Source organism: Jaculus jaculus, chromosome 10 (genome assembly GCF_020740685.1).
Source record: "Jaculus jaculus isolate mJacJac1 chromosome 10, mJacJac1.mat.Y.cur, whole genome shotgun sequence".
Taxonomy (NCBI): Eukaryota; Metazoa; Chordata; class Mammalia; order Rodentia; family Dipodidae; genus Jaculus; species Jaculus jaculus.
The window spans coordinates 24,163,613-24,189,499 of NC_059111.1; the positions used below are offsets into that span (position 1 = coordinate 24,163,613).

At 37.2% G+C, this 25,887-nt stretch overlaps 1 protein-coding gene across 2 annotated transcripts in view; it reads left to right on the forward strand.

The window, feature by feature from the left end:
* The window catches only part of Scaper (S-phase cyclin A associated protein in the ER), a 424,329-nt gene that overhangs the window by 188,857 nt on the left and 209,585 nt on the right, over window positions 1–25,887 (forward strand). For both annotated transcript variants that reach the window (XM_004660424.2, XM_004660425.2), the window contains exon 23: window positions 998–1,118. In XM_004660424.2, coding sequence (XP_004660481.2) covers window positions 998–1,118 — 121 coding nt within the window. The remainder of the gene's footprint in view (window positions 1–997; window positions 1,119–25,887) is intronic.

The following is a 25,887-nucleotide window of genomic DNA, read 5'->3' on the forward strand; positions in this document are numbered from 1 at the left end:
TAGGAATGTCTGGGAGGTAATCCGCAACTGTCTTTGGATGGTTAGACACGTAAGCAGGGAAGAAAACCCTATAGTGGAACAGGAGAGCGAAACAAGGGCTACGAGGAAGTGTTACTGCAGTTCTTCTCCGGGATATCTTACAGCACAAGTAATACATGGTATCTTTTGGTTAAAAACAAGTAAGTTCATCTTATTAACGTAAATAATATCAAATTATATAACAACTGGAACATGGGGAACTCAGTGTTTTGAGAGTTTGAAACACAAGATATCCAAACCTACACTGAAAATTAGAATATGAAAACCTGCTTGGTTCCTTTTTGTTTTCTTGGTGTGTGTGTCTGTGTGTGTGTGTTTGTGTGTATGCTACATGTGTGCATGTGAAGGCCAGAAGGTGACATCAAGGTGACTTTCTCTATCATTCTTCACTTTGTTTTCTGAGGCAGGGTCTCTCGCTGAGAGCTCTCCCATTTGGCTAGTCTAGCTAGCTAACTTAACCTGGAGACCCCTTTGCTATCTCCCAAGTGCTGGAATGACAGACAGGTTGCCATATCCACCCAGCCTTTATATGGGTGCTGGTATCTGAAGTCCGGTGCACACGCTTGTGAGGAAATGCTGTACGCACTGAGCCATCTTCCCAGCCCTGCTTAGGTTCTTCAGTCCTGTGATGGGTCATCATCTCTTCTTTTCTGTACCTCAGTTCTTTTCTAAAGACCACACAGAAACTTGAGGCATCAATTACTCCAGCTAATGGATCATACTGTCTTCTTGTTCTGTTTTTTTTTTTTTTTTTTTTTGCTATGAGGAATACATTGGTGGTTCTAAATACAAAGATCTAACTAACCTATGAATTGTCTATTTTTTGTACTCCCAAGTGCTCTATGAAGTAGTTTCAAATAGAACACTGAATGTAACTTATATTTGAAATATTTAGGAAAATGAGGTCTAAAAATTAAGTATATCTAGATTAATTAATGCCAACCTTTCCTTTCTAAAGGCTTCAACGATTAGCCAAAGATCTTCTAAAACAACTCCAGGACAGTGGCTCATGGGCAAACAACAAGGTTTCCGCTTTGGACCGGACCCTAGGAGAGATTGCTAGGATACTGGAAAAAGAGGTATGTAATGAGCGCTCGCCAGGCTCTCCTTCCTTCATCTTTGTGATACTTCTTCAGCACTCCAGGAAATAAGGCAGACTTTCGATATGTGACTTTCTTCAGTTTTGTCAAATGGCAGTGAACAAATTGATGGACACTTTTTATATCTTTTGCATGTGTGCGCATTTATGTGTGTTCATGTGTGTATGTGTGCACATGTGCTTGTATGTGGGGCAGTGGGTTGGTGTTGGGTGGTTCTATCACTTAACCTTAGTTATTGAGACTGGGTTTTTCACTGAACCCACATTTTACCAACTCAGCTCATCTAGCTGACCAGCTTGCCCAAGGGTTCCTCTTGTCTGTTTATCCCAAGTGCTGGGATTACATATGTCCACCAGCATGCCCAGCATTTACACGGGTGCTAAGCTTCTGAGCTCAGGTCCTCTTGCTTATGCCGAAAGTGCTTTACTGACTGAGCCATCTCTTGAGCCCGTGGATATATAATTTTGTTTTTCTATTTTTTTTATTTTTTGTTTTATTTTTATTTATTTGATAGTGACAGACAGAGAAAGAGGCAGATAGGGAGAGAAGAGAGAGAGAATGGGCACGCCAAGGCCTCCAGCCACTGTAAACGAACTCTAGATGCGTGTGCCCTCATGTGCATCTGGCTAACGTGGGACCTGGGGGATCGAGCCTTGAACCAGGGTCCTTAGGCTTCACAGGCAAGCGTTTAACCGCTAAGCCATCTCTCCAGCCCTGTTTTTCTATTTTTTGAGGTAGAGTGTTGCTTTAGCCCAGACTGACCTAGAATTCACTGTGTATTATCAGGCTGGCCTTGAACTCTGCGATTCTCCTACCTTGGACTTCAGAGTGCTGTGATTAAAGGCATATGTTACTATGCTTGGCTCATGGATCTTATATACATTATTTTTGTTGTTGTTGTTTTTCTTTTAAGTTGTTTTCATTTGTTTTATGTGAAGTCCTGTTTAGGTCATTGTTTTCCTAAGTCATATTTTTCTCCATAAAAACAAGTGAAATTATTTAATCAAAAGTCATACTTTCAAATTGATACAATTTTATGGCAGAAAAATACTGAACTTTGAATTATGTAGCACATAAATCATAACAAAATTTCAATAAAATACAATTTTTCCCATTTCAACAGACTTGACAAAATAATAACTTAAGAATTATTAAATGTCTTAATGGTAGTTTAAAATCCTTAATGATTTTAATGGCATTCATTTCTCACAGTAGAAAAAATGTTAAGAGTAAATGTTAAAGAAGAGATAAAACTCTAATATCAGTTATTCATATTTTGTTGTGTTTTCCTCTAACCCTTTTATTATATACATTTTTATTATCTAATTTTAGCATGTACATTTCTCATGTCCTTAAAATTGCTTTTGTAATATTTTTCTTTTTTGCATGTACTATGCACATGTGTTCAGAGGGCAGAGGTGAACATTGGGTATCCTTTATCACTCTTCAACATTGTTTCCTTGAAACAGTCTTTTTTTCTTTTAAGTTACTTTTAAAAAATTTATTCAAGAGAGAGAGAATGGGCATGCCGGGGACTTCAGCTACTGGAAATGAATTCCAGGCGTGTGCACCCCCTGTGTGCATGTGCAACATTGCACGTTTGCATCACTGTGTGTCTGGTTTATGTGGGACCTAGAAATTTGAACATAAGTTCTTAGGCTTTGCAGGCAAGTGCCTTAACCATTAAACCATCTCTGCAGGCCTAGAGTCTTTCACTGAACATCAAACAACTACTACTACTGTTACTCTTTTGGTGTGACTGGCTGACCAGTGAGTCTCAGCAATTCTGTCATGCCCCCTCCTCCCAGAACTGGGATTACAGGTGTACATGTAACACATGGATTTTTATGGGGGTGCTGGGAATAAAACTCAGATCCTCACATTTATGTGGTAACTGCTCTTATCCCCAAAGCCATCTCTCCAATTCTCCTTTTTGTTGTTTTATTTTTGGTGTGTGTATATGTATGTATTTGTGTTTGTATATGTGTGAGTGCAGGCACATGGGTGCTATTAATGCAGATGTGCAAATCAGAGGACACCTTTTGGGAGTTGGTCTTCACCTTCCACCTTGTTTGGGGTAGGGTCTCATGCTTACTGCAATATGTGCTGCAGGCTAGCTAATCCATGCACTTTGGGAAATTATTCTATCTCCATCAACCATCTTGCCCTCAGTGTGCTAGGGTGGCTTTTGTGTGGAGACTGGGGATTAAATAAAGGTACTTAGATTGCACAGCAAGTACTTCACCCATTGAGCTCTCTCCCCAGTTTTTGTGTCTTTAGATTTCTTTGTAATAAGATTATCACAATACATTCTGACATTTAGAGGAGTTCTTATTTTCTACTTAAAGTAATAACCATTTTTTTGGTTTTATTTTCTAGGTTTAAAATGTATTATGTAAATTTGATATGCCCAGAATGATATAGTAAAAAAAAGTAGAATTGTAAATATTGTGAACTTACCGCCCAGCTAAAGTGATAGAGCATTGACAGCATATTGTAGTTCCTGGGTTACTCTCCCTCATTCTATCCCTACCTCCTTTGAGGTAAACTATACAAATTTAAAGGTGTATGATGTCCTGGTTTTTCAAAAGAGTTCTACTGTTTTTCTTTCTTAAATACCATACTATTTAGTTTCACTTGGTTTAATAATATACCATTGTGATTCAATAAATATATGGTTCTGAATTTAATTTACCCTTACAAGTATAGCTGTTTTTTTTATTAAGTTTCTCTACTATACTATTTCATTGTACCAATTCTACAGTATTTATTTATCTATTCATCTTACATCAGGGCTACTACAGGACTGCTAAAACACATGTTGGTATGCTCCACCTGAATTTCTAATTGAGTAGGGTCCCAATAGTTTTTATTTCTAACAGGTTCGCATGTGGTGGTGATTATGCTGGTCTAAGGACCATCCTTTGAGAATCAGTGCTCTAGACTTGAGCGTGCAGTTTCTGTGTAGACATGGTCAATGATGTGAATAACCAACTCTGTAAGATAACATTAAGCTTAGGTACCTTGAGAATCAGTGTTCTAGGCTGGGGCATGTGGCTTCTGTGTAGAAATGCTCAGTTATGTGAATAACCAGTTCTGTAAGATAACACTAAGCTGATGTTCATTATACACAGTGCAATCACTTGTAGGAACTGAAAGCAGCATGTTCATTCAGCATGGTATTGTGACAGAAGCATATAGAGTCAGTTCCCCTATAAAACACAGCATGTTAGAAAGTTCACATACGTGGTTGTCAAACATATGCAAGATAGACTAGAAGCTTGATGGGCCAAGGGGTAAAAAAACCCCTTAATTTTCAAAATCTGTATACTGATTATTTTTCTAAAGTAAGGGACTTATACTTTGAATTAAATAACAGTTGTTCAAAGATACCACTTTTGCACCCAATCTCAAGAACATTATTATAAATCAAATTATTCACAGAATTTTTAAGGAAAAAGTAAAGTGATCCATATAAGAAAGGTACTTAGTATGGATATCTAAGTAACATTTATTTCATTAACAAAGGGGCAATTTACTGGAATACCACTGATTCCATGTAATTTCAAGGAAAAAAAAAAATAGTCTCGCTCCCAGTCTTAATGGTCTGTGTCAGAAACCTTGTTGTAAAGCTGTCCTCAGAGCATACACTGCAGGACCACCTAAGAGTTGACAGTTACCACAGTAAGAGCCTTCATAACTAAATCATTGTCGCCTGGTTAACGTAGTTCACTTTATGAAGACTTCCATTCTGTAAAGTTATGCAGACATTTCAGTGTAATTTAGCTGATGATATTTGATTTCTAGGAATTGTAAATAACCATTCCTTTTTATTTGGAAAATTGCCTGGAGTAACAAAACCATTAAAGCCCTGGCCAACTACCTAGTGAAGGACTTGAAGTCAGCCTGGTAGTGACAAGGGTGGAACTGGTAAAATGTTGGTGTACCCTCACCAAGGGATGGTGAGAGATGAATCCTGACATCTCTCTCCTCCTCATTTAGACCTGAAAACAATGGTGTTTCCATGCTGCTTTGATACAGTTCTCTTTAGATACCTTTTCTATTTTTTCCAGTTCTGGGAACTTTAGAGTTAACAGGTTAAATTTGTCATACACAAAAGCTGTCTTGTGATGGAAGGAATCAAAAGAAGGAGAATTTCTGACTGTGGTATTTACTATGTCTTTCAGGTTAGGACCTTCCTAAAATAAAAAAGCTTATAAACTATTACACGTGCTATTTTTTAATTATTAGCAACTTCTTGTTATAGATATATATATTGCTGGGGTAAATTTTCATCAACTTTCTTTAATAAAAACATCTGGTAATGGTGTCAGAAAGGAAGCATTTCTTTAAAGCAAAAAAGAGCTAAGAAGAAATTAAAGAACTTCTATGCCAAAGAAAGGAAGAACGTAGAAAGGTGCGCTAGCATCTGAGTGTCCCCAAAGCACCTGACAGCCTGGGGCAAAGAATGAAAAGTAAAAGCCAAAACCTAAGAGTCTGGGTTTAGGAATTTGGCAGTTGGTTTGTAGATGCAATAGGTAATCCAGAAGAAATGGAGGGGAGGTTCAGTATGACTTTTGACCTTGTGGGGAAAAAAAACATTGGTGTCTGGGACCGTAAGTTGTAGGGACTGAGGTAAAACCTCATTAAAAAAAAAAAAAACTTTAAAAAATTAGTTTCTTTGTTTGAGAGAGCAAGAGGGAGAGAGAGAGAGAATGAGAAAGAGAGACAGAGAATGAGAATTGGCATGCCAGGGCCTCCAGCCACTGCAAACAAATTCCAGACACAGGTGCCACCTTGTGCATCTGGCTTATGTGGGTCTTGAGGAATTGAACTGAGGTCCTTTGGCTTTGCAGGCAAACTCCTTAGCCACTAAGCCATCCAGCCCAAACCTCATGTTTTCTTTCACTCAAAATCTTAACAGTGTGCTCACAGAGGTAGAGCACAAGGAAGCACACCAGTTGCACAGATAGCACTTCAGCTGGACATTGGCAGGGTGGCTCGGAGACCCACACACCAAACAAAGACTTAAATGGTTGACTTGCTAGTACTTCATGTGTCTGACAGATTCCAGTGTTGGGTTCCCACTGGAGAAGGTTAATAGCAATATAAGTGTTAAATACTTTCAACAAAATAATGTTCAAGTATAGTAATTAGCATAGTGATGTGATTAGGCATATAAGAGAAAGATGATAGAAATAAAAATGTACAGAGACTATGCTTACCAAATAAATACCACCTTTTAAGAAGATACATAAAAATGAAAGGGTATGTAGCATATTTAAGAGAAATAAAAGGATATATAGCACATTTAAGAAAAAATGTACATTTCATAGCTAGAAATTTTAGTAATCAAAACTTTAAAAACAAAGGCTGGGGAGATGGCTTAATGATTAAAGGCCCTTTCTTGCAAAGCCTGATGACCCTAGTTTTGAGTCCTTAATAGCCACCTAAAGTCAAATGCATAAAGTGGCATATGTTTCAGTGGTTTGTTTGCAGTGAAATGAGACCCTGACACACCCACACTCACTTTATCTGTCTGCCTCTCTGTCTCTCTAGAATAAATTTTAGATCTATTTTTTATTTTTATTTATCCATTTTGAGAGAGAGAGAGAGAGAGAGGGAGAGAGAGCGAGTGAGCGTGAGTGCAAGGGAGCAAGCAAGCATGCTCCAGGTTCAGGGCATCCAGCCACTTCAAACTTCAGACGCATGAATTCCCCTGTGCATCTGGCTTACGTGGGTAATGGGGAATCAGACCTGGGTCCTTAGGCTTCACAGTCAAGCTTGCCTTAACTGCTATGCCAGCTCTCCAGCCCTTAAATAAATTTAAAAAATTAAATTATAGATGATCATAGTGAAATAAAACTAGAAATCCAGAAGAGAAACTGTAGACTTGTATGTACATAGAGATTGAAGATTAAACATTGAAAGTCAGGGACATTTCAAATTTTTTTTTTTACAATTTTTTTACAATAATTGAAAATGAAAGTAACTTTCCAATACCTTTGGAATATAAAGATGGCAATTCTAGAGGGAAGGTTGCCTACATTAAAAATTATAGACATCCAAATAATTAGCTTAATTATGCACCTTGGGGTCTTAGAAAAACAGGAAAAGGTCGAATAGAAAATATGTCGTAGACACATTAGCTTTAATAGATTGGGGCAGACATGAGTGGAATGGAGTCTAAACAAGAAGAAAACCTCTTCCAGGAAAGCAGAAAGATAAAGAATGCTATGAAATTCATTCTCAAAGCCAGTGCTACCCTGTTAACAAAACAGTGATACAACTCAAAAGAGAAAATATAGGCCTGTTTCCCTAATAGACATAGATGCAAAAATTCTCAATAAAATACTAAATTCAACAACAACTTTAAAAAGTTCAAAGGCAATGATAAAGTCAGTTTCATTCCATGGATGTAAGGATGACTCAGAATAGAAAATTTAAAAAGCTGGATGTGGTGGCACATGCCTTTAATCCTAGCACTCAGGAGGCAGAGGTATGAGGATCACCATGAGTTGAAGGCCACCCTGAGACTACATACTTAATTCCAGGTCACCCTGGACCAGCGTGAGACCCTACCTCAAAAACCCAAAAATAATAATGAATGTAACATAGCACATAAACTCAGGGAAAGTGGTTATTTTTTTAAAACTTGTCTTCATGATAAAAGAGCAGATTCAAAATAGAAAGAACATGTCTCAACATAGTAAGGGATGCATATGAAAAGCCTATTGTCAATATCATACCAAATGAGGAAAAACTGAAAGCATTTCCTTTAAAATCAGCAGTGAGGCAAGGGTGTCCACCTTCTCTCTTACTCTATATATTTAAGTCAGTGCAGTAAAGCAAGAAAAGGGGGGAAAGGATACACCTAGGAAAGGAGGGCATTATTATCTTGAGAGATCTAAAGATTCTATCAAAAAACTTTTACAACCTGAAGAAATTAATTTTAGAAGACACTAGAGGATAAATGGATGTTCTATGCTCATGAATAGGCAGAATTAAATAGTAAAAATGGCTGCATGTGATTTTTATATTCAGTGTAATTCTTATCAAAATTCTAATGGTATTCTTTACAGAGATAGAAACATTCTGAAATTCATATGGAATCACAAAAAACCTGAATAAAATGAGCAGAAAACAGTGCTAGAGGTGTGAAAATGTCTAATTTTGAATTGTACTGTAGATGTAATAATAAAAACATGTTCTTGATACCTAAACAGACAAGTAAACCAGTGGAAAGGAATAGTAGACCCAGAATAAAGTTCTGAAGCTATAACCACTGAAACACATAGATGAGATTAAAAATCAGCCTCTTTAGCAAATGTTGCTGGGAAAACCAGGTATCTACATGGAGAAAAATATAACAATCTTATTTTCTCTTCCTGTACAAAAAATCAATTCAAACCTTAATGTTAGATGTGAAACTTCAAAACTACTCGAGGAAAAAATAGGAGAGAATGCTTCAAGATATAGGCATAGACAAGGATGTGCTGAAAATGACTCCCAAGGCCCTGAAAGTAATCAGAAGAATTGAAAAAATGGCATTGCAGGAAATTATAAAGCTTCTGCACAGCAAAGGAAACAACAGCATGAAGAGACAGCCTAAAACATGGAGATAATCTTTGCTCTGTATGCATCAGAGTGGGGGCTAATGTTTAAAATAAATGATGAACTCATAATTAAATACCACATAATCATCCAGTCAGCAAAGGGTGCAAAGGAATTGAACAGATAGCTCTTAAAAAGAAATACAAATGGCCAATAAATTTGTCAAGAATATCCGATATCCTTAGCCATCTGGGAAATGCAAATCAAACCTTCCATGAAATTGCCTGTCATCAGGATGGTATCGCCAAGAGAACAAACAATATCAAATGTTCTGGCAAGGTTCTGGCTCCCAGGGGCGGGGGGTGAGGAACCCTTTTATATATTATTGGTGGAAATGTAAATTAGTGTCTCCTCTATGGAAATCATGATGGAGGTTCCTGAAGAAACAAAAATGGAACTGCCATATTATTCAGCTATATCACTTTGCATTATATCCCCAAAAGAATCAAAAGTGACCATATACAAAATATACCTGCCCACCCATTTTTGCAGTGGCACTATTTATAATGGCTGGCACATGGATAAAGAACATGTTGTAAACATACACAGAATGAAGTTTTATTCAGTTGTAAAGGGAAGATAATTCTGTCATACGTGGTAAAGCTGATGAATGAGAGCCCTCATGTTAAGCAAAATAAGCCAGATTCAGAAAGACAAACATTTGTGTATTTTCTCTCATATATGGTATGAAAGAAAAACTATGGTAGCAGAAGGGGCACTATTTGGAAAGGTGGTGGGACTCCAGCGAGGCATGGTGGCACACGCCTTTAATCCCAGCACTCAGGAGGTAGTGATAGGATCACCATGAGTTCAAGGCCACCTTAAGACTACATAGTGAATTCTAGGTCAGCCTGAACTAGAGTGAGACCCTACCTCAAAAAACCAAATAAGTAAGTAAATAAAATAAATAAAAAAAGAAGAAGGTGGGACTCAAAAGTCAGATGGAGTGACTACAAGTGATGGTAATGAGGGTGTTAAATATGCTCATGTATATTGTATGCCTGTTGAAAGTGTTACATAAAACCCATTGTTTTGTATAATTAATATATACTAGTAAAATATCAGGGAAAATGGTACTTTTATATATTTAAAATTCAGATATTTAATCATTATTTAATCTCTCAAAATTAATTTGAAATATTAGCTGAAATTTCCAGATGATAATATCTACTTTGTGGTTTGGTCCAGACAAGGAAAATGATTTAAGGCTGAGAATTTGGCTCAGTGATACATCACTGGCCTAGCAGGTATGAGTGATTGTGTTTGATACCCAGCACTGCTCACCTAAAAGAAAGATACAAAAAACTACTATCAATAAAGGGAAATATCTCCAGATTTGGCATCTTTAACAATAAGAGCTTTCATTCAACAACATACATGGGAAGAGTAAGAAGCAGAATCAGGAAAATTTTATTATATAATCAACAAAGGAGTGGAATTTTTAGTATAAAGAAATTCCTACAAATTAATGAGAAAAAAATGTTGATAGCCCAATGAAGAAAATATTCAAGAGATTATACATTCCATAGAAAATCCAAAATAGCTGATAAACTCAAAACTAGTCAGCTTCATAGAGTGACACTGAGATAGACAAATATGAGCATTTGCATATAATATTAATACAAGTTGGTACTACCATTTTATAAGATGATCTGCTATTATCAGTTAAAAACATAGGCATTTTAAATCATATTTCACATCCATATATGTACCCCAGAGAAGCCAATACACATATCTGCCTGAAGACACATGCTTAAATGTTCACTGGTAGCATTGTTTAATCATATATGGAAAACAGTTTGAAGTGCTCATCAGCATTTAAATAGGCAAGTTATAGAATGTTCATATAATGGAATATTTGGCTGTCAGAACAGGTAAACTCTAGCTGTGGGAAACAACATGGATGTGCTACACAATGTTTAGATAAACAATTATTCTTTTTTTTTTTTCAAGGTAGGGTCTCACTCTAGCTCAGTCTGACCTGGAATTCACTGTGTAGTCTCAGGGTGGCCTTGACCTCACGGTGATCCTCCTACCTCTGCCTCTGGAGTGCTGAGATTAAAGGAATGCACCACCATGCCCGGCAAACAATTTAATTTATATGCATATGTAAGTATTTTTAAAATTCCACTTATATAAACTTCAAAAAATGACCAATTTACAATTAACTTTTTTTACAATTTGCGTATACATATATGTGGTAAAACCGTGATGAAAACATTGAAAAATTTCCCACAAAAGTGAGGGTAGAGATTAATGATAATGAGAGGTGATTCTAGGTACCATCACCTGGGCAGCTTCTTTTTGTCAAGATGAAGTCTCACACTGCTGCCCAGGTTAATCTGAAACTCCTACACTCTGATGATCTTCCTGCCCAAGCCCCTAGGTGTTGGGACTGTTGGTGTGCAGCATGATGCCTGGCTTACCCAGCTGGCTTCTTGGCTGCTTCTGTTCTTTTTCTTGGCCAGTAATACTAAAACACTGTTCAAGTGACAGCTATTATTTTTTGTTAAGATATTTATTTATATGAAAGAGAGGGGGGGGAGAGAGAGGGAGGGAGAAAATGTGGGTGTACCAGGGCCTCTCGCCACTGCACAGGAACTCCAGACGCATGTGCCACCTTGTGCATTTGTCTTTATTTGGGTACTGTGGAATCGAACCTGGGTCCTTTGGCTTTGCTGGCAAGCACCTTAACGGCTAAGTCATCTCTCCAGCCCTGTAACTATTCTTTACTTTTTTATTTTGTTTCCCACTTTTTTTCTGAGTTTTATGTCTGTCAACATAAAATTATTTTCAAAATTTTGGAGTAAAATGAATGTCTTCAAACAAAATACATATTAGAGAAATGTTCAGTTATTTCATATGAGCTTACAGTCTTTTCTAGAAGGGCATTTTCTTCATTCTTTCCTCAGGGTGAATTTTGTTTGCATGAGCATGATATACATTCACTTTGACTTCTTGCATTACTCTGTTATGATGAACATTACATTTGCAGTTGGGTATTAACAGCATCCCAGAAGCTTCCTGTGGTTTATCAGAAACTTGAGACATTTGCATGCTGTTCCTGTAAGTAAACAGTTTAAGCAGATAGGTTGGACATGGAGTTTGTCCAATTGCCTTTCACAGGTCTTTAGAATCCTGCCAAATTTAAATACAGATTCAGCTGTTAATCTCTTGAATGTGAGTAAGCCAACCACATAGATGGTAGTATTCACATTTTAAACTTGATTGAGAAAAGCCACATCACATTTTACTTTGTAATGCCTCTAGCAAACCTGCCATGTTTTGAGGTTTTCAAATTCCATTTTGGAAATTTCCACTAATGCACCTGTAGAAGGCAGAAGCACTTCTCATCTTCCCCCAGTCCTTTGTGGCTACTTAACACACCTCTGCATTCACTGCAAAGCTGAGAACTTCAACTTAATTCAGGCAATTGTGTCCAGGTCTGCTAGATACTGCCTGTTTTGCATACCCCATACTTTTGTTTGTACTTCTCTTATTTTCAGCTGGAGTTCTTCACCTGAGCAAAACTGCAGAGTATTGAATATCAGGAATCTCCTTGCTATTTTCAACTAATATGCATGTTTGCTTATAATAACTGATAAGTAACTGAGTATAGCTGGTATGATCCAATATTTTTTTCAAATTATATACATATGTATATAGTTTAACTTTAATTTTGTTCATTTGCAAGGAGAAAGAGAGAGAGAGAGAGAGAGAGAGAGAGAGAGAGAGAGAGAGAGAGAGAAGAGACAGACAGAGAATGGGTGTACCAGGGCCTCCAACTTCTGCAAACGAACTCCAGATGCATGTTCCCCTTTGTGCATCTGGCTTATGTGGGTCCTGGGGAATCAAACTTGAGTCCTTTGGCTCTGCAGGTAAGCACCTTACCTGCTAAGCCATCTCTCTCTCTGTGTCTCTTTCTCTCTCTCTGTCTCTCTCTCTCTCTCTCTCTTTCTGTGTGTGTGTGTGTTTTAAACTAGCTCTTTTTTGTATAATGTGGGTTCTAGGTTTGTCATATATAGCCTGTATTATGTTGTTATTATGTTATTATGTTGTCCATGTATTCTTTTCAGGACTTTTATCATGGAGACATTTTGAACTTTGTCAAATGCCTTCTCTGAACCTGTTGAGAAAATCATATGGTTTCTGTCCTTAAGCCTATTTTATAGTATGTTATATTTATTGATAAGTGTATGTTGAACCAGCCTTCCATTATTGGGATGCAATCACCATTGTTGTGATGTATTAGCTTCTTACTGAGTTCTTGAATTCAGGGAGTGCAGTTATGTGTAATTTGCTGAGAATTTTTTGTGTCTAGGTTCATCAGGGAAATTGAGCTGTAGCTCTTCACTACAGCTTTTGTTAAGCTTTATCTACTTTTGGTGTCAGGGTAGTACTGGCTTCATAGAATGAATTTGGTAACATTCCTGTCTTTTCTATTGTCTGGAACAATTTAGAAGAGTTTGAGGTGTTAGATATTCCTTAAAAGTTTAGTTATATTCTACAGTGCATCCACTCGCTTCTGGGCCTTTCTTTGTGAGGAGACTTGTAATTACTGCCTTAATCCCATTTTATTTTGTTATGTCTGTTTAAACTTTTTTATATCTTCTTGATTTAATTATGGTGACTTACATAAGTTTAGAAGTTTATTTAGTTTCCTTCTATGTTTTCCTGAAGTTTGGGATATATAATTTCAAACTATTCCCTAATGATATGTATTTCACTGGAGTTTGTTATAGAAACCGCCTTTTATCTTTCATTTTATTAATTTGGGTCTTCTCTCTCTTTTGGCTAACAAGGCAGTCTTTTGTGTGATTGATCCTGTGCATTGTTCTCTCAGTCTTTAATTAATTCTGTGCTGACCTCTATTGTTTCTTGCTGTCTGTCGGATTGGGCTGTTTATTGTTTTTCCCGAGCCTTTGAAGTGCACCATTAGGTTCCTTACCCAAGACCCACTTACACAGTTCTCATATGTTCAGCGTAGAACTGCCTTTACTATATCCCAGGGGTTAAGGTAGGTTGTGCTATCACATTTCATTTAATTCTAGCAATGTTTCAGTTTTCTCCCTGATTTTTTTCAGTGAGCCACTATTTTGTCATAAGTCTACTTACTGTTCAGCCTTCAAATATTTGAGTAGCTTCTGTGGTTACTCTTAATGTTGATTTCTAGTTTTCTTCCTATGGTCAGATAGAACACAAGGCATTGTTTTAATATTTTGTATTTGTTACAGTTATCTTTGTGACCTATGAATTCAAGAACTCAGTAAGAAGCTAATACATCACAACAATGGTGATTGCATCCCAATAATGGAAGGCTGGTTCAACATACACTTATCAATAAATATAACATACTATAAAATAGGCTTAAGGACAGAAACCATATGATTTTCTCAACAGGTTCAGAGAAGGCATTTGACAAAGTTCAATGTGATTAGTTTCTGAGAAGGTTCAATGTGCTACTGAGAAGAATGTTAGATGGTATATTGTATAAATGCCTATTAAATCTAGTTGATATGTGATATAATTTAACTGTGAAGTTTCTTTGCAGATTTTAATTAATTATTATTATTATTTTTGGTTTTTTTTTTTGAGGTAGGGTCTCACTCTAGCTCAGATTGACCTGGAATTCACTATGGCGTCTCAGGGTGGCCTCGAACTCATGGCAATCCTCCTACCTCTGCCTTCCAAGTGCTGGGATTAAAGACATGTGCCACCACGTCTGGCTTATTTTTGTTTTTTAATCTTTTTTGAGTGAGAGAGGGAGAGAGAGAGAATGAGACTTGGTGCATCAGGGCCTCAGCACCTGCAATCTGCACTCAAACTCCAGGTGCTTGTGCCACCTAGTGGGCACATATGACCTTGTGTGCTTGCCTCACCTTTGTGCATCTGACTTACATGGGATCTGGAGAGCCGAACATGGGTCCTTAAGCTTCACAGGAAGTGCCTTAACCACTAAGCAGCTTTCTAGCCCTTTTTGCAGATTTTTAGTTTGGAAAACTTACCTTACTATGAGAATGGGCTATTGAAGTCATTATTGTGTCTGGACCTTTAGGTCCTTTTATGTCTTTTAGTGTTTGTTTTATGAAACTGGGAACCCCAATATGTACATAAATATTTATAGTTACCATATCTTCTTGATGAATTATTCCCTTCTATTGTATCCCGCTTCATCTTTTCTAACTGATTTTGGTTTGTGGTTTAGCTTATCAGGTGTGAGAACTACTACACCACCTCTTTAATGGTGTTTTCTTGTTGGGTAGGTTGGTTTCCATCCTTAACTCTTGGAATTTTGGATGCTGGTTCATAGTTTAATTTATTTTTTTTTGAAACAACAGGTATTTATTTGGAATCTTTGTCTTTTTAAAAAAAGATTTATTTTTATTTATTTAGTACAGACAGACAGAGGGAGAGAGAGACAGAGAGAGAATGAGAATGGGTATGCCCAGGGCCTCCAGCCACTGCAAATGAACTCCAGACATGTGCACCACCATGTGCATCTGGCTTATGTGGGACCTGGAGAATCGAACCTGGGTCCTTAGGCTGTGCAGGCATGCACCTTAGCTGCTAAGCCATCTTTCCAACCCGAGTCTTTGTCTTTTAACAGTGAGTTGAGACCATTTGTGTATAAGGTGGTTATTGAGAGTTTTGTTCTGTTTCCTATGACTTTCTTAGTTGATGTGCTGGTTGAGTGAAATATTAGTAACTGTTTTCTTCACCCACTAGTATCAGTGGTTTATTAGCTGTTGTTGTTACTGGCTTCCATTCATGTGTTCTTTGTGTAATGTTTTCTTTTTAGTGTTCTTGTGAGTGAGACTATCCTCCTCCTTCTATGTATAGTATTCCTTTGAAATTTTTTTTTCTGCACTGCTAGCTTAATTGTCATGAATTGCTCTATTTGTATTTAACTTGAAAGGCTATTTCTCCATTAATTTAAAGCAGTAACTTGCCAGATAGAACAAGTGTGGTTGACAGTTACTTTAAAAGTGTTTGAAATAGCCATTTCATGGGTTTCTGGCTTCTAGAGTTGCTGAGAATAATCTAATGTTGTTTTTACGGTTTCTGCCTATGTATGTGAGTTGGAGTTTTTCTTTTACAACTTCTAATGTTTCTTTTCTTTTTGTATTTTTTGGTTGTAATATGTTATGGGAAAGTTTCTCTCTGGTCATGCCTATTTGAGGTTCTAAATACCTTTTGTGCTTGGATATCCATTTCTGTGGATTTGACCTGCTATAATTTTGTGGGATACATATTTTGTGCCCTTTGGCTTTATTTATCTTTATTTATCTGTACCTCAAGTCTCTTTAATGTATCCAAGATTTCTTGGAAGTTTAGGGTGTATTTGTTAATTTTTTGTTTGTTTGTTTGTTTGTTTTCTCGAGGTAGGGTCTCACTGTAGCTCAGGCTAACCAGCCTGGAATTTACTATGTAGTTTTAGGGTCGCCTGGAACTCACAGTGATCCTCCTAACTCTGCCTCCCGAGTGCTGGGATTAAAGGTGCATGCCACCATGCTTAGCAATTCTTTTCTTTATATATGCATGTTTTTTTCTCTTGACTGTCCTCCATCTGTGAAATTCATTCTTTTTGTTGGTCTTCTCTGTTGATGTTTTCTGCTGTGTTTGTAATTTGACTGCTTGATTCTTTTATTTCTAGAATTTTCTGTTTGGTTCTTTTTTAGTATCTAATTCCTTGGTGAATTTTTCTTCCATGTATTTGACTATTTCCTCTAAGTTACTGTTTTGTTCACTTTGACAGGTTTCTTGGTCCTGCATCGAGTTCCTTACTTCACTTATCTGCTTATTTGAGCTCTTCACATTGTCATTTGTCTTTCTTTGCAGCAGGACTCTGAATTCTTCTTTCTGTGCCATCTCACTTTGCTCAATGTCCTCTGTTTCTCCTCCCAGGGAGCTGTGAAGCATGCCGAAGTGGTGGATCATTGAGTCATATTCTTTGTGGGTTTTTGTTGTGTTTTGTATATGCACGTGGCTCCCACTTTTATTTTTTCCCAATTTCCCATTCCTTTTAAAATATTTTATATTTATTTATTTGAGAGAGACAGAGACAGAGAGAGGGAGAATGGGTGCACCAGGGCCTCCAGCCACTGTAGACGAACTCCAGATGTATGCGCCACCTTACAAGGTTTATCTGGCTTATGTGGGTTCTAGGGAATTGAACTGAATACCTTTGGCTTTGCAGGCAAGCACCTTAACCGTTAAGCCACCTTTCCAGCTCCCCCTAATTTCCCATTCTTCTGGCTTCTTTGTTTTATGTGAGCCTTCTTGGAGTGTGAACTTGACTCAGTGTTGTTTCTTCTTGCTGTTTAGGATAAGGTGGCTGTAGTTCCACTCACTGACTTATCGGTAGTCACAGCATCGGTTGGTGGTGGCAGACATTTGTGCATTCCACTTATGTCCCCTTAAAGATTCAAAAGTAGCAGCAGGTGGGGTATTGATTGTGAAAAATGTTTATTTACTTGTGGTAAAATGAGTAAGAAATATAGAAAGAGGACAAAGGATGAAGGTGAAGAGAAGTATATGGGCTGGGGAAACAAGAGGCAGTAGAGGCTATTGTAGATAGCAGAAGTAGAAAACACCTACAGCTGCAGAAAGGGAAGGAACTTGATAAAAATTAAAGTGCAAAATTATAAAATAGTGACAAAAATAAAAATATAGAAAAAAATGAAACTAAAAAGGGGAAAGAAAGAAAAATGGGCAATAAGAAGAAATAAAAGGTATATCTTTAGTCAGTATTTCTCTTCATTCAGATGCTAAGGTTTCTCCCTCCCCTTGGCTTGTCATGTGTATCTGCCTCTACAGGTATTGGTGGAGAACCATAGTTTCACTAGCCTCATTGAGACAAGTTAAGTCACCATACCCTTCCAATTGAGGATTTCTGTATGCATGGACTACCTTTTACCCAGATTTCTGGGTAGAATCTCCTTTCCTTCTCCACCCCAGATAATTACAATCTTGCCCTTAATAAATTGGGACTCCTAGCTTGTCAAGGCAGGGCTTTCTGTGATTCCTACTCTGAAGGCCCCTTCACTCAGGTACCACGTGCTGTCAGCTGGGAATGGGAGGAGGAGTTTTCTCTGGCTGGCTGTCTCAGCTTCACGTTCCATGGCCACACTTCAGCTGAGTACTTTTACACCTGCCTTCCTCCAGTTTGCTTCTGTGAATGTTTGTGAACAGCCCTGACTGTCTTGATAATATCCTGGTGCAGTGCTCCTGTGAGCAGTTCACAGGTGCTAAAAGGTCATGCTGCCAGCAGGGTGACTGTGGCAGACACAGTAGAGCAGTGCCCAGCAGGCAGCCCTGGTTCTCCTGGGGGAACTTTGCTAGTTTGTACTGGTAACACTGATCCATAATTCCAGGGCCGACTGAGCAGCTTGACACAGTGGTACAGTATCCCAAGTGCTTCTCTTCACTACACCCATCTACTTGCCTGGATGCAGCTTGTGATTTTCACTCTTACCTAGAAGTCCCCTGGATTGTTTTGATTAAAAATATGCTACTGGGAGCTGGCACAATGGATCAACCTGTAAAGTGTTTGCAAGCATGGGGACCTGAGTTCATGTTCTCAACACTCACATAAGAATGCAGGCATGGCAGGGCATGCTTGTAATCTCAGTGCTGTGCAGGCAGAGACAGGAATATCCCTGGGGCTTGCTGGTCAGCTAAGGAGCTCCAAGTTCAGTGAGATGCCCTGTCTTGTCAGTGTCTTTAATAGATTTCCTCAGCTCATTCATTTGCTTTTATGAGTCTTCTATGTAACCATTGGTCATTTTCCAGTGTGAAATTCTGAATTTTTTTCTATTTTTCCCTATATTAGTTTTCTGTTTCTTCCATTATAGAGTCTTTGTGAGATTGTTAATGGGTTATGATATGTTATTGTCTCATATTCTCTTCCAGATTTAAATTACCTTCTTTATTTTTGAAATTCTTTTTTATTTCTTAGCATGTACATGTATGTACATGTAAGTACCCTGTGAACACACCTGCAGAAGCCAGAAGAAAACATCTGTTGTCCCCTCCATCCTAATGCTACCTGTTTTTCCTTGCTGTCTCTTGTGATCACCAGCAATTCTCCAGTCTCTGCTACCCAAAGACTGGACTTACAGGTGTGTGCAGCTATGAACAGCTGTTTACATAGGCACTGGGGGAATCAAGTTCAGGTGGTCTCAGGCCCTCATGCTTTCACAGAAAGCACACCTAATTACTGCACGTCTCTCCAGTCCCTTTCCTTTTCTTTAACTATACTTGGTTATTTCTGTAAGCCCTTATACAGGCCACTTCTCTGGTAATTGTGTTTCCTGCAGTTGTTAATGTGGAAGTTATAATGGTGCACCCTACTTGTTTCTCAGAATTTCTGTTTCTGCCTAGCGGTACAGGTTCATTTTGTGTCATTGTTGTGCCCTTGTTATGTTTCTGATACAGCACTGGTGGGTTACTGGTTGGAGGACTGATTCATAAAGATTTTAGAGCTAAAGATGTCAATTAAAAATTTTTTTTGTTTGTTTTTTGAGGTAGGGTCTCACTCTAGCTCAGGCTGACCTGGAATTCACTATGTAGTCTCAGGTCTTGAACTCTTGGTGATCCTCCTACCTCTGCCTCCTGAGTGCTGAGATTAAAGGGGTGCGCCACCACGCCCGGCTAAGATATCAATATTTGAGTAGTGAAATGAAGAAGGGACGAGGAAAGAATAAAAAAAGACATATATATTTCCCACAGAAAAGAGGAAGGTATATATGATGGTTGAGATCTCATGGGTCCATGAGTTATTTAATTTTTATTTACATTGCTGAAAACGGCATTGTTATTCATAACAACAAATTGTTCAATTCCTTCTTTACTTAACTTCTATTGAGCATTTTGCTGTTATAATTAAAAATAAAGCACACAGCATGAGACCCTTTTAACTTAAAAGATTTAACAATGAGTGATTTTAATTTCTCAACAACATGTGCATTTTGAAATTTCTGCCCATAGCAGTCCAATACTATTCCATCTTGCCACCTCTTTGGCAGTGCTCTCAGCATGGGCTCATCTTAGTGATTGATAGCCTAACGCAATGAGTAAACACTTAATGTTTTTTAACCATATTTATCTAAGTTTGATTTCTCAGAATAAGAACAAGAAATTGCCTAGGCTGTGTATGCAACTTCACGTCATGTCAGTTATCTTCAGTTCGTCTGAGTTATTAAATGGCAGGCACCTTATGTATTAACTAAGGCAGATAGTAACTACTTTCCTTCATAATAATACATACTGCACAACATTATTTTCTGGATAAAATAAGGCTTTATGTAGAAGTCAGAGGACAACTTCAAGGTGTTTCTCCTTTCCTTCCACCATTTGAGATAGGGTTTTTCTTGCCTCTGCTTCTGCTGTGAACTTCAGGATTTCATGGCTCTCTGTCATTGGCATAGGCATCTTGAGAGTATGGACTTGTGCACCAATTTGTTCCTGGCTTTACCTGGGCTCTGAAGAAGATTGAATTTGGGACTGTAGGCTTGAAATTTCCTTTAACTACCAGACATCTCCACAGTCCTTTTATCTTTTTGATAATGGCCATCCAACTGGGGAGAGATGATATCTTACTTTGTTTTTGATTTGCTAGAGGCTGGGATGGGGAGAGGGAATTAGGTTAAAAGGTTCCAAACCACAACAAGAAGTCATAAGTTTTAGTATTCTATAGTCCAATTGGACAACTACAGTTCACAATGATCTATTACTTATTTTATGACTGGTTAGAAAAGAGGAGCTCAAAGGCTTCAAACAAAGTAATAATAAGGAAATATAAATATTATTCTGATTTCATCAGTACATATTGTATACATGTATTGAAATATCACACTCCCCAAATATGTACATTTTTGTATGTTAATAAAATTATTGCAAATGTTTAAGCAAGAAATAAGACTTTGTAAACTTTAGTTTTCTTCTTTGAAAAATAAGATGGGACTCATTGAGGTGTGATAGTTTAGTAATAACATGGTCATGTATAACTTGGTCACAGGGACTAAGATGATGATAAAACATTAAAATGAATTAATATAAATTCTCATTTCAAAAAATTAAATAAAAATACATGATCAGTAGAAACAGAAAAGCCATACATTAAAATTTAATATTTATTCCTAATTTTTACATTGTTAAATATTTACTTTTCAGAAGAACTTTACCTATACTGTATATTACACTTAGTAATGAAACATTGCTGTAACTGTCATACAGGTTCTGGCCAGTGAAGTTTAACAAGAAGGTAATACCCTGGTAGGTACCAATACCAGCTATATTATGTTTTATGATGGCACTCATGCATATTTTGGGTATGATTTTTACAACCTAAAGACCATCCCATGATCAGATGTCCTCCTCACAAGGAGCTTGTTAAATGGGCATATTCTCTTGTAACTCTTGTCTGACTTGTATATTGATACCATTGACCAACTATTAGAAATATAATGAAAGAAAAATGAACTTGATTGTCATTCATAATAGCAACAAAAACTATGACATGCCTAAACAAAAGTAAATGTCAAAGAGTAGAAAGACATTTGCAACATGAATACCTGGCAAATTGACCAATAAAATACTTGAAACAATATCCTACGGGTCAGTTTAGAGATGTAGCCCATCCAAAAACTGAGCAGAGGTATAGCAAAAGAAATCTAGGTAGCTAATAAATATTTAGGAAGATGCTCAATATCATTTAACATCAGAATGGATAAATTAAGCAATATAAATATACAACTCCCTTCTCTATGGCAAAATTGAAAATGTAAAATACAAATGTAAAACCCTCATATAGTGCTATTGGGAATCTAAATTGAGGCACCACTTTAGAAAGCAAGATATGGTAAAGCTCAAGTTATATATTCCTCATTTGACACTGAAAATTCTGTTTTTCTCTGGGTTTATACCTTAGAGCAACTCACATGCCTGAGTTCATTGATATATATATAAAGTGATTTGTGCTGTGCTGTCTTTTTAAATAACAAAAGTTTTGAAAACAACATAAATATTCATCAGCAGGGGATGCCAACAGGAGAGCACATATGTTTATACCATTGTCATATTACAAAATACTATAGAAAAATTATTGCATCATTTATTTTAAAACATTGATGAGCTGTCCACTGTGTGCCAGGTACTTTCTAGGTACTGGGGATATGATGATAATATAAACTCTTTGGCCATTGAGATGATTGGAGATAAAGAATGTACATCATTCATAGAATCGCCAAGCTTTTGACTTGAAATTTATGTATTTTTCTGTATGTATTCTGTATATTAAAACAGACATTTACTTTAGAAACTAATGAACTTAGTTATGACTGAAATATGCAAATACAGAAGTAGGTACATATAAATACCATATCTTAAAGAGAGATGTAGTAATTCAAACCATACGAGTCACCTATTTTAAGTACATGATTCAGTAGATTTAGTATATTAAGATTTGTCAAACTGTTTTCATATTCAATTTAAAAAATTTTTCTTCACTTCTCTCCACCAAAGCAACACCACTGTTGGGTATCACTCATTATCCATTATCCATCAAGGACCATCTTGAATCTTTTAATATTCACTTCCCATTCCCCCAGTGTTCTAGGCAGACACAGCCATTTCTGTCTATAGATTTGCCCATTTTGGACATTTTATGTAATGGAAGGATATATGTGTGCTTTTTTATGATTAACTTCTCACTTAACATACATTCTCGGGCTCATCCACACTGTGGAGTATAACTGTACGTGGTTTCTTTTTATTATGAGTAGTCCTCCATCACGCTTTTGTTCAAAGACATTGAAGAGGCTGCTTCTTTGGCTACAAATAGCACTGCTACAAACGTCCATGTGCACGTTTTCTCTTGGCTATGTGGCTTCATCGGTATATGTTTAATGATATGTAGGAATTTATTTTTTAACCTTTTGAGATGTTGACCACTTACCAAGTTGGGTGTGCCATTTTACTTTCCCACTGTGTGTATAGATTCCAGTTTCTCCATTTCTTTGTTTACTGTCTTTTTAAAATTTAGCCACCCTAGTGATTATCAAGTCATCTCTTACAGTCTTAGTTTGCATTTCCTTGATGGGTAATTAGTGATACTGAAAACTTTTTCATGTGTGTGTTGGCCATGGATGCATCTCAAAAAATGAAATCACTGTTTGAAGCAATGTCATCTAGATTCAGAAGGGCACAGCATGCTTTCTCTCACAAGTGGATCATACATTCAATTTTTATATGTCTAGTTGTGGGCATGGATATCAATCATAAAACTAGAAAGAGCCTTGAGGGTGGGGAGTAAGATATCCTAAAGACAGGACAGAGGGAAAGCAAGGGAGCAATAGAATACATGTGACATGAAAGCAGATGTGGAGTTACTGTGGGACAAGGAAGAGAACCCAGCCCGAAGGAGGCAGGGAACTAGGGCTGGGTGGAGTCCAGAAGGAGGACAGAGACAAAATACATATGAAAATGATACAATAAAATCCATTACCTTCTTTATAAATTTTTAAATAGCTAATAAGAAAAACCCTATTTTGAAGATCTTTAAACTTGTGTTTTCTTTTTAAGTTAACGGTTTTCTTCATGTGTTCTGGATATAAATCCTTTATCTGCAGTGGAATCTGTAAATATTTTCTTCTAGTCTTAGTTTTTTCCCCCCTCGTCCCCCCCCTTTTTTGGAAGCAAGCCCAACAGACAGGCCTTTCTTTTATGAGAGAGGTGTGCTAGGGCCTCCAGCCACAGCAATTGAACTCCAGATGCATGCACCACCTTGTGCACATGTGTGACCTTGTATGCTTGTGTCACTTTGTACGTCTGGCTTACTTGGGACCTGGAGAGTCAAACATGGGTTCCTAGGCTTCACAGGCAAGAGCCTTAACTGCTAAGCCACCTCTCCAGTCTGTACCTTCTTGATGGTATCTAAAACACATAAGTTTTAATTCTGGTGCATTTTAATTGTTTGCTTTTTATCCCCTCTCTGGTTGTTTGGGTTTTGGGTGCCATATCTCAAGCAGCCATTGCATCGTGCAAACTTGGGAGCTGGAAGTCATGGCATTCATAGCAGTTGGGTATGAGCACATGCTTTACTATGTTGCAAATGAACAAAGAAGTCCCCTTCTGTTAACCTCTTCTTGTTGCTAAGGCATAGGCATATGATCTCAGTTCTTCTGTTGGAAGGATTCTTGTCAGATTTTGAAGTAATTTGAAGGAAGAAAGGAAAAATCCATTCCAGTAAGGGTATCAGATATATCCAACTTACCCATTTCAACTTTGACATGGCTTAGAGGGAACATGCAGTTTGGCATGAGTTAGAGGTAACGTGCAGTCCAGCTATCCACAGTAAACCACAGTTGCAAGCTCAGTGTCTACACTGAACAGTCTTCCTGTTCACATGAGTATTTCATTTCTGAAATGACTCCATTTTGGGCAAGGGTACTAACTGAGAACCTACTTCCTGTCATTTAAAGGAGAAAAAAATAGACTACATGTCATTCTTTAGCCTCCAGCAGGTTTCCTAAAGCACAGTAAAATGCATACATAAGTAAGAAACTGCACTGTAGTATGTACAATACCAAAATAGTGACTTTATTGCTAATATTTCACTTAGTGTGTGTATTATTCTTCCTCTTTATTGACAATACATTTTTAAAATGTGTATCTATGGTTTGACATTTTTAAAATTGCATGTGACATGTAACTCCACATACCATTGTGTGCAAAACACTGAGTTTAGAATATGTGTGTGTGTATGTGTGTGTGTGTGTGTGTGTACATATATCCCTGTGCACTTATAAGCTTTGTATTTAGATAGTTTGGGAAGCTTTTGCACTAAACATCAAGAGGCGAGCTGAGGAAATTTGATTCCTGCCTTTAGTCATAGCTACTTTGGATGCTGCAACCAGAGGATCAGTTGAACACAGGAGAAAAGGAAAATAATAAGATTCATTCTGCCATTAAAATATTAGGCATGGAAATATTCTGTAAAAGCAAGCCCATGCTAATTGAGCACCTCTGATATGCATGACACTATACATTGGGTAGCCCATATTTTTAAATAAAATATAATTGTGTTTCCTAACCATGTCCAAGATATCCTGAATTACATAAAGGGTCAAAGAAGTGAAATTCTCCATCCATTGTCTTTAATCAGCTGAGCTCTTCACTTGAGGGGCATGGTAAAATCATCCAATCCATAACTCAGTGGGGAATTCTGAACTCTGATCCTAGCCCTTTTCAGGTACAAACTGAGGCATGTCATTTTCCTTCTATGGGCTACAGTTTATTTTCATTTAGATGAGTAGTGGACTGAATTAGAAGATCCAGTTCTAAAGTGTTTAATTTTTACTTTAAAATATAACCATATAAGCTGAAAATATTTAGGTGAATGAACCAGTTTTCAAAGCTTCTTCCTCTACATGTTGAGATATTTTCTAAATAGATTTTATCCTATACTCAGTCTCAGAAAAATCCAGGCATTCCCTTCATTTAGACATTATACCTTGGTTTTATTGGTTAGAACAATCATCCAAAATTGTTTTCAAGTTGATTTTTTAAACTTAAAAAATGTTAACATCACATATTTAAAAAGCACATGGGCCATACAATTGATGATTAATTTTGTATCATATGTTTCCAGGTGATGTTTGTAATAAGAAAATGCAATGGAAAGATAAATTTGGCAATTTAATAGGAAGGCCCTCATTGGAGTTTTTTTTTTTTTTCTTTTCCTAAGCATTACTCTGCCACCAGTGAAGTCTCATTATTTCTAAGTGTCCTAATCAATAAGGTCATGAAAGATTGATTTCAGAAGCTGTCAGTGTGTTTATGACAAGCAACATATAGAGTCATTTATAGAAAGAGCGGTAATTCTCCTGTTAACTAGCAAGTCAAGGAGTCAGCAAGCACATCTTGTATGTTTGAGTGGTGAGGAGAATCTCGATGTTGTCTGTAACTGACACAGTAGGAGATTAATAGTGTTAATTGAATTTTCCTAAAGAGAACAAAAATAGACCATCATGTAAGGCGCAAACCCATACAAATCTCTAATATGTGTCAGCTGGCTGCATTGATTACTATCTGTTCATGGACTGGGATGGGTACTGAATTGTCCCCTCCCCAC